Source organism: Ammospiza nelsoni, chromosome 9, assembly GCF_027579445.1.
Source record: "Ammospiza nelsoni isolate bAmmNel1 chromosome 9, bAmmNel1.pri, whole genome shotgun sequence".
NCBI lineage: Eukaryota > Metazoa > Chordata > Aves > Passeriformes > Passerellidae > Ammospiza > Ammospiza nelsoni.
In genome coordinates, this window is record NC_080641.1 from 10,644,867 (window position 1) to 10,654,678 (window position 9,812).

General features: G+C 57.9%; 1 protein-coding gene across 1 annotated transcript; it reads left to right on the top strand.

Moving 5' to 3' along the window:
- Positions 1-1,827, top strand: LOC132076566 (nascent polypeptide-associated complex subunit alpha, muscle-specific form-like). The gene is made up of 3 exons (XM_059477694.1): positions 1-52; positions 784-1,012; positions 1,092-1,827. The coding sequence occupies exons 1-3, from the start codon at positions 1-3 to the stop codon at positions 1,825-1,827; spliced, it is 1,017 nt and encodes a 338-aa protein (XP_059333677.1).
- The last annotated feature ends 7,985 nt before the right edge of the window (positions 1,828-9,812 follow it).

A 9,812-nucleotide genomic window follows, 5' to 3' on the forward strand; every position in this document is an offset into this window, starting at 1 on the left:
ATGCTGCCCACGCTGCCGCTAAGCGCCTTTGCGCCGTCCTCAGAAAGCAGGGGCAAGGCCGGATGCTTTCTCCACCCGTGCATTTTGGGCACCCGCCTGCGGCTGCACAGAGCTCCTCTTTCCCTCCTGGGAAGTCTAAGCTACACTGCACTGTTTCTAAAGTACAAACACACTTCCTCACTCACACCAGCTAAGGGGAAGACAGGGGAGGGGGAGGCAGGGGAGGGGGAGACAGTCCCAGAAGAGGGAGCAAGTTCTGTGCAGCCAGCCTACTCTAGGGAGCCATTGCTAATGCTGAGCGGGAGAGGAAAGCATCAGACCTGCCCGCGCACTGAGAGGAGGCCACAGGGGCCTCGACGCGCTGAAGCGCTTCAGGACTGGCACCGGGGACACGGGCTGTGACACACCCCGAGTACAGGGGGTCACGCTGGCCAGGGGTCAGCAGCAGGCAGAAAGCTGCCGGGGCCGGGGAAAAGCCCTGCCCTGCTTACAGGGTAGCTGGGCCGGGGTTCGGGAGAGCTCCGTTTCCCTCCTGCGGTGCGGAGACAGGGGCTCTCACCCTCCTTTACAGGGTTGCCCCTCTCTCCGGGCAGCCAAAGGAGCACAAGGGCAAAAGGCCCAACCACAGCAAAGACCAGCCCTGCACACAGGGAGGTCGCCCAGCGCAAAGACAGCCGCGGCACCCTGAAGGTGCCCTGGCCTGGAAAAGCCCTTTGCCCAGAGGGCCCCTCGTGTCCCTCTTAAGCTCCAAGCTTGCTCTTGCCTCGCCGTTCCACTCTTGAGCCCGAAGAGACCGCTCCTGCGGCTCGCTCTTGCCTCGCCGTCCCACGGCTTCTGCAAACGTCGACGGGGACACAATGAGGCCTGAGGAGCTCCCGCTGCCAAAGGGAACCGCCACCCGACAGCCCCACAGCCAGATCCTCACGCCACCACCCACGCAGCCCCGCAGCTGCCCAAAAACCGCCAGCCTCAGCTTGACTCACCGTCGCGACGTCCGGCGCAGTCCCACGCCGTGCTGGGAGCCGGGCCCTCTGGGCAAATGAAGCCGGGCACGCAAGGCAGCGGCCAAGAGGCTGCACCCCTGCTTACAGGGGGCTCAAGCCGCTGCCCGGACTAAAAAGTGCCCGGGACTCCAGAGCACTGGCCACCGCTTACAGGGCGGCTCTGGTCCCCAAGGCCTCTGGAGGCTCCTTCTCTCCAGTTCCGGGGCGCTCCCCGCTAACGGGGCGGGCGCCCCACACAGGCTGCCAGCTGAAGGGAGCACAAAGGCTCCCAGACCCGCAGCCTGCTTACAGGCCGGTCCACACCCAGGGAGCCACAGAGCTCGGCCTTCCCCCAAGGCAACAGGAACCGGACTCTAGAGTCAGGCACTCGAGCTCACGGCCTAAAGCCGAGGGGCCACCAGCCCAGCCCCGAGGACAGGGAGGGCACACGCCCGGCCCCATGACTCCTGGCCCCACGCCTCTGAAAGACCGGGGCCAGGGACACCCGCCTGATTACAGGGGGTCCCTCCAACCGCCCGCTGAGGCCAGGGGGCGCACAGAACCCCACTTACGGGGCCGCCCCCTGCTGCCCGGCACCCCCCAGCAAGCATACGGAGCGCAGGCTCTGGCCTGTGCCCCACTCGGACAGGCTGGAGCCCGGCCGCAGCGCAGCACGGCAACACAGCCGTCTGCAGAGCCCCGGGAGCCTCCTCTCCGAGGCCGCCAGCCACGTGGCGCCAGCCCGAAGCAGGGCCAAAGGCGGGAGCGTGCCCTGCGGCACGGCACTTCTGCAAGCTGCCCCCTGGCAAGGGCCCGGGAGCGCTCGTTCCTGTTGCCTGGCTAAAGGAGCCTCCCCAGCCCTGCTTACAGGGACCTGGGTGGGGCTGCTCCTGGGGACAAAGGGTGCCACCAAAGTCCTGACACGTGCCCCGAGTACAGGGCCCGCACGCTGGCAGCTCACCAGCACCACCGGCAGCATAGGTGCACGCCCTGGCCCTGGCTACAGGCGGGTCATGCTGCCCACGCTGCCGCTAAGCGCCTTTGCGCCGTCCTCAGAAAGCAGGGGCAAGGCCGGATGCTTTCTCCACCCGTGCATTTTGGGCACCCGCCTGCGGCTGCACAGAGCTCCTCTTTCCCTCCTGGGAAGTCTAAGCTACACTGCACTGTTTCTAAAGTACAAACACACTTCCTCACTCACACCAGCTAAGGGGAAGACAGGGGAGGGGGAGGCAGGGGAGGGGGAGACAGTCCCAGAAGAGGGAGCAAGTTCTGTGCAGCCAGCCTACTCTAGGGAGCCATTGCTAATGCTGAGCGGGAGAGGAAAGCATCAGACCTGCCCGCGCACTGAGAGGAGGCCACAGGGGCCTCGACGCGCTGAAGCGCTTCAGGACTGGCACCGGGGACACGGGCTGTGACACACCCCGAGTACAGGGGGTCACGCTGGCCAGGGGTCAGCAGCAGGCAGAAAGCTGCCGGGGCCGGGGAAAAGCCCTGCCCTGCTTACAGGGTAGCTGGGCCGGGGGCCGGGAGAGCTCCGTTTCCCTCCTGCGGTGCGGAGACAGGGGCTCTCACCCTCCTTTACAGGGTTGCCCCTCTCTCCGGGCAGCCAAAGGAGCACAAGGGCAAAAGGCCCAACCACAGCAAAGACCAGCCCTGCACACAGGGAGGTCGCCCAGCGCAAAGACAGCCGCGGCACCCTGAAGGTGCCCTGGCCTGGAAAAGCCCTTTGCCCAGAGGGCCCCTCGTGTCCCTCTTCAGCTCCAAGCTTGCTCTTGCCTCGCCGTTCCACTCTTGAGCTCGAAGACCCCGCCGCTCGGGCCTCGTCGTCCCACGGCTTCTGCCAATGCACGACGAAACACTCAGGCCTGAGAAGCTCCAGACCCTGTGCCTGCAGGGAACCGCCACCCAACAGCCCCACAGGGACGTCCCCAACCAGCCACCCACAGATCCTTTTGGCTGCCCAAAAGCCTCACACATCAGCTCCAAGCTGCTGCTCTTACCTTGCGGCTCCACTCCTGGGCTCGAAGCCACCGATGCTGAAGCTTGCTCTTGCCTCGCCGTTCCACTCTTGAGCCCGAAGAGACCGCTCCTGCGGCTCGCTCTTGCCTCGCCGTCCCACGGCTTCTGCAAACGTCGACGGGGACACAATGAGGCCTGAGGAGCTCCCGCTGCCAAAGGGAACCGCCACCCGACAGCCCCACAGCCAGATCCTCACGCCACCACCCACGCAGCCCCGCAGCTGCCCAAAAACCGCCAGCCTCAGCTTGACTCACCGTCGCGACGTCCGGCGCAGTCCCACGCCGTGCTGGGAGCCGGGCCCTCTGGGCAAATGAAGCCGGGCACGCAAGGCAGCGGCCAAGAGGCTGCACCCCTGCTTACAGGGGGCTCAAGCCGCTGCCCGGACTAAAAAGTGCCCGGGACTCCAGAGCACTGGCCACCGCTTACAGGGCGGCTCTGGTCCCCAAGGCCTCTGGAGGCTCCTTCTCTCCAGTTCCGGGGCGCTCCCCGCTAACGGGGCGGGCGCCCCACACAGGCTGCCAGCTGAAGGGAGCACAAAGGCTCCCAGACCCGCAGCCTGCTTACAGGCCGGTCCACACCCAGGGAGCCACAGAGCTCGGCCTTCCCCCAAGGCAACAGGAACCGGACTCTAGAGTCAGGCACTCGAGCTCACGGCCTAAAGCCGAGGGGCCACCAGCCCAGCCCCGAGGACAGGGAGGGCACACGCCCGGCCCCATGACTCCTGGCCCCACGCCTCTGAAAGACCGGGGCCAGGGACACCCGCCTGATTACAGGGGGTCCCTCCAACCGCCCGCTGAGGCCAGGGGGCGCACAGAACCCCACTTACGGGGCCGCCCCCTGCTGCCCGGCACCCCCCAGCAAGCATACGGAGCGCAGGCTCTGGCCTGTGCCCCACTCGGACAGGCTGGAGCCCGGCCGCAGCGCAGCACGGCAACACAGCCGTCTGCAGAGCCCCGGGAGCCTCCTCTCCGAGGCCGCCAGCCACGTGGCGCCAGCCCGAAGCAGGGCCAAAGGCGGGAGCGTGCCCTGCGGCACGGCACTTCTGCAAGCTGCCCCCTGGCAAGGGCCCGGGAGCGCTCGTTCCTGTTGCCTGGCTAAAGGAGCCTCCCCAGCCCTGCTTACAGGGACCTGGGTGGGGCTGCTCCTGGGGACAAAGGGTGCCGCCAAAGTCCTGACACGTGCCCCGAGTACAGGGCCCGCACGCTGGCAGCTCACCAGCACCACCGGCAGCATAGGTGCACGCCCTGGCCCTGGCTACAGGCGGGTCATGCTGCCCACGCTGCCGCTAAGCGCCTTTGCGCCGTCCTCAGAAAGCAGGGGCAAGGCCGGATGCTTTCTCCACCCGTGCATTTTGGGCACCCGCCTGCGGCTGCACAGAGCTCCTCTTTCCCTCCTGGGAAGTCTAAGCTACACTGCACTGTTTCTAAAGTACAAACACACTTCCTCACTCACACCAGCTAAGGGGAAGACAGGGGAGGGGGAGGCAGGGGAGGGGGAGACAGTCCCAGAAGAGGGAGCAAGTTCTGTGCAGCCAGCCTACTCTAGGGAGCCATTGCTAATGCTGAGCGGGAGAGGAAAGCATCAGACCTGCCCGCGCACTGAGAGGAGGCCACAGGGGCCTCGACGCGCTGAAGCGCTTCAGGACTGGCACCGGGGACACGGGCTGTGACACACCCCGAGTACAGGGGGTCACGCTGGCCAGGGGTCAGCAGCAGGCAGAAAGCTGCCGGGGCCGGGGAAAAGCCCTGCCCTGCTTACAGGGTAGCTGGGCCGGGGGCCGGGAGAGCTCCGTTTCCCTCCTGCGGTGCGGAGACAGGGGCTCTCACCCTCCTTTACAGGGTTGCCCCTCTCTCCGGGCAGCCAAAGGAGCACAAGGGCAAAAGGCCCAACCACAGCAAAGACCAGCCCTGCACACAGGGAGGTCGCCCAGCGCAAAGACAGCCGCGGCACCCTGAAGGTGCCCTGGCCTGGAAAAGCCCTTTGCCCAGAGGGCCCCTCGTGTCCCTCTTCAGCTCCAAGCTTGCTCTTGCCTCGCCGTTCCACTCTTGAGCTCGAAGACCCCGCCGCTCGGGCCTCGTCGTCCCACGGCTTCTGCCAATGCACGACGAAACACTCAGGCCTGAGAAGCTCCAGACCCTGTGCCTGCAGGGAACCGCCACCCAACAGCCCCACACGCGGACCTTTTAGGAAGGCAGCCACAATTAATATCAGTTGGTTTTTCAAGACCGTAATTTTTGGAGTGCCCTGTGTATTGATTCCTACCTGACTGTAAATACGTCTTAGCTCCCTCTCATATATTATTAGATAATCATTTTCCACTCTTTTTGGCATTGCTGTGTTACATGAATTTTCATTTATTTGAGTTTTTGCTTTAATATATACCATGCTCCTTTTAGATAAGTCATTTACTACCCTAGTTTCAATTGCGTCTTTATGGTATAGTAAACAGTTCTGATTAGTATACGTTTGAGTATTTTTCATGTTAATTAGTTATATGAGTTTACGTGAATATATGTGGTTTGCAATCCCCCTTTATTGTGAGGAAGGATATTCAAGTAGCTGCACCTACAGCTATTAAATCCAACAGGCATATACTTGGGACAAATTCAGGTGGTAGGATTCTATTACTCTCACCCAGGTTTCTCTCTGAGGAGTTTACAAAGCAATAGTGTAGTATTTTGAACCTCAGGATTCATCAGGAATGCTTTTCTAAGACATTTTGTCTGCAGCTCCCACTGTGCCCAGGACAATACCCTTCTAAGGACTCGGAGGCTTTCAGCTAAAAATGTCACCTCTTTCCCTTTTAAATTATCCCAGATTGTCTATCAGAGATGCTGCCTCCTACTGCTGTCTTACAACAGACTCTCCCTCAAATGTGCTCATTTGTCCTCTCTAAATTACCCTAAATTCACCCGTCCAGAAAGCACTAATTTGTTTTAGTTAGGTTACCTCAGGTTTTCTGACTAGAGAGTCACTTACGTGCCCCCAAAAGAGGGGCTCTGATTTTCCCTCCACATCACCCCCTAACCGTGTTCTATGCGTCACCTAAGATTTTATCCCAAAAATGTTTTTTCTCTTCCCCACACAATTCTTCATATTTTCCCTCCAAAATATCTCCTACAGATTCACACAGATTTTGCTCCTCAAAAGTTCTATGCCATAAAAATTCCATTTTTGCTGTCGTTTATTCCATTGCAGATTAACTGAGATTTCAAATAAAAAAATGTTTCTTCTGGCTCTTTAAATTACCTCTGGTTTTATCACAACATTTTCTCTACCCCACCTCCCCAAAATACCGCATACTTTTCCGCAAAACCCATTTTCTTCCCTAGATAACCCCTGTAATTTTCTTGACAAAAAAAGTCTGCTCTATGACCTCCATAGATTACCGCAGCTTTTGTTCCCACACTACTTTATTTTGCACAAGAATGCTCACTCTTTGCCCCACAGGTGACACCAGGAAATTCCAGCATTAGTTCCCTTTACAATTCTTGCTGCCTCTATGAGTTACCTCACCCCTAGCCCTGGCAAACTGAAATATTGCGCAGACCGGCCGTCCATTCCATTTCTGTCTCACCCGAGGGCGGCTCGAGGGCGCCTCCAGGCCCGCGCCTCCCCGAACGGCCACCCGCCGAGAGCGGCAGACCCAGCGGCTTCGAGTTCCCGGCCTCGGGGCTGAGGGGCCCGGGCTGCGAGGCCACCGATGCGGGCGGACACAGCGGCTTCGAGTTTCCGCGTCTGCGGCTGACGGAAACGGTGGGACAGGGACACTGCTCATGTGCAGGAATCGCGCCCCACGGTGCCGATCGGGAGGCGGCGGCCGCACGACTGGAACACGCCCACACCTCCCGACCCCCAGTGAGGGACGTACCGTACGGCGCAACCCGATCCCCATCAGGGACTCTCCCGTGCCCGCAGCAACACCCCGCAAACCCGCATCTCCCTGCCCTTAGAGGCCCTCACAGCCCCACAGGGGCACACTCGGCATCGGCCACCACCTCAGTTACATGCAGGCTACACCGCATGCCTCTCTCACGGTGCTCAGCCACACCCGAGGCACCTGCCTGCCCCTCAAATCACCTTTGTGTCCCTTCAGCAACATGCAGGGCACACATTACTCCTTCAGTAACACCCACGCCCTCTCAGCAACACGCAGGGCATTTGCCATCCCTTTCGTGACCCTCATGTCCCCTCAGAGAAACACGGTGCACCTGCCTGCCCTCAAACGACTCTCATATTCCCCCTCAGAGGGACGCAAGAAACATCTGAATCCTAAGCCCTATGTAACAGATGGCTACACTTTATATTGTATCAAGTAATAGTAACAAGCAATACTGTACCAAGATGTGCAGGCGAAACAAGCAAAACAGCAAAGCCAGGGACATAGCAAGCACCATCCAGAGCAGAACAGCAAATTGTAATCAATCTTGCAAACTGCAAAATCAGCTAAAGACATAACAGACAGAAAATAAACAAGAAGCACCAGACATGTCCTGAAGACAGAGGTCAAAAGTTCAAATGGGAAGACTACAGAAGTCTTCATCAATGACCACCAGTAGACTTTGGATCACACAGAAGAAACTGACGCGGGTGTGAAATCACCAAACTCTCATAGAACCATGACACAGCTTTACACAAATGTGAGTATGTCAATGATACCTTGTAACCGGTAATTTACAATTTAGAATGAAATTGAAGGCAAAACATCACTGGGTGAGGTTTGGCAGAGAGAGTCACCTCACTCCCAGCTCTGAATATACAAACAACTGCTCTGCAGCCATCTGACTACAGAGCTTTGGATTCTTACCCAGCTTCCCCTCAGGAACACTCATATTCCCTCAGGGACCCTCACATCCCCTCAGCATCATCTGGAGAGTCACCTCCCCCTCAGTGCTCACTGTGGTCACAATTTCTTTCCAAAGTATTCTGTGAGATTTGCAGATTAACTTACATTTTACCCCCCAAAATGGTCCCTTCTGGCCATTCAAAATTACCTCGGGTGTTATCACAAAATTTTCTCTGCCTATCCTCCCCAAATTACCTCAGACTTTTCCCCAAAACCAATTTTCTCCCCTAAAGAAAGGTTTTTCATCCAAAAAATGTCCATTACACGATCGCCACAGATTACTGCAGCTTTTCTTCCCACAATCCTCAATTTTAACCCAAAATATTCATTCTGTGCTCTCCAGGTGATGCCAAGGAGTTTCATCCAGCACTCCGCCCACATCAAGTTTTTTTTTCTCCCCTCTGACTTACCTCACCTCTTCCTCCCGCAACCCGAAACACCGCGCAGACACGTGAGGGCCGTCCATTTCTCCTCTGCCTCACACCAGGGTCTGCCCGAGGGCGCCTCCCGGCCCGGGGGTCTCACCCCCGCCCGAAGCCTCGCCGAGAGCGGCGGCCACAGCGGCTTCGAGTTCCCGCCCTCAGCGTGAGGGGCTCTGAGGGGCGGGGGCGACCCTGGCGGCTTCGAGTAACCGCCCTCACGTCTGAGGGGAGCTGAGGCGCGCGCGCGCACCGCCCCTGCCGGCCAGGGCGGTTTCGAGTTTCCCCCCTCAGCTCTGAGTAGAGCTGAGACGCGCGCGCGCACCGTCCCGGACGGGAACCGCGCCCTTTGGCGCCCCTCAGCAACACCGCCCTCATCCCCCTGCCCTCGGTGACCCTCACAGCCCCACAGGAGCACGCTCGGCATCGGCCACCACCTCAGTTACATGCAGGCTACACCGCATGCCTCTCTCACGGTGCTCAGCCACACCCGAGGCACCTGCCTGCCCCTCAAATCACCTTTGTGTCCCTTCAGCAACATGCAGGGCACACATTACTCCTTCAGTAACACCCACGCCCTCTCAGCAACACGCAGGGCATTTGCCATCCCTTTCGTGACCCTCATGTCCCCTCAGAGAAACACGGTGCACCTGCCTGCCCTCAAACGACTCTCATATTCCCCCTCAGAGGGACGCAAGAAACATCTGAATCCTAAGCCCTATGTAACAGATGGCTACACTTTATATTGTATCAAGTAATAGTAACAAGCAATACTGTACCAAGATGTGCAGGCGAAACAAGCAAAACAGCAAAGCCAGGGACATAGCAAGCACCATCCAGAGCAGAACAGCAAATTGTAATCAATCTTGCAAACTGCAAAATCAGCTAAAGACATAACAGACAGAAAATAAACAAGAAGCACCAGACATGTCCTGAAGACAGAGGTCAAAAGTTCAAATGGGAAGACTACAGAAGTCTTCATCAATGACCACCAGTAGACTTTGGATCACACAGAAGAAACTGACGCGGGTGTGAAATCACCAAACTCTCATAGAACCATGACACAGCTTTACACAAATGTGAGTATGTCAATGATACCTTGTAACCGGTAATTTACAATTTAGAATGAAATTGAAGGCAAAACATCACTGGGTGAGGTTTGGCAGAGAGAGTCACCTCACTCCCAGCTCTGAATATACAAACAACTGCTCTGCAGCCATCTGACTACAGAGCTTTGGATTCTTACTCAGCTTCCCCTCACCAACACTCATACTTCCTCAGGAACCCTCACATGCCCGCAGCATCACCTGGAGAGTCACCTCCCCCTCAGTACTCACTGTGGTCATTTCCTTTTACCTCACGATTTCTTTCCAAAGTATTCTGTGAGATTTGAAGATTACCTTACCTTTTACCACCCAAAATGGTTCTTCTGGCCATTAAAAATCACCTCAGGTCATTTATAATTAAATATATAAGCAATATATAAGCAAACACAAAACTGCTACATGTGTCCTTTTATATCCCTTTTATGGGCAAAGAAATGAA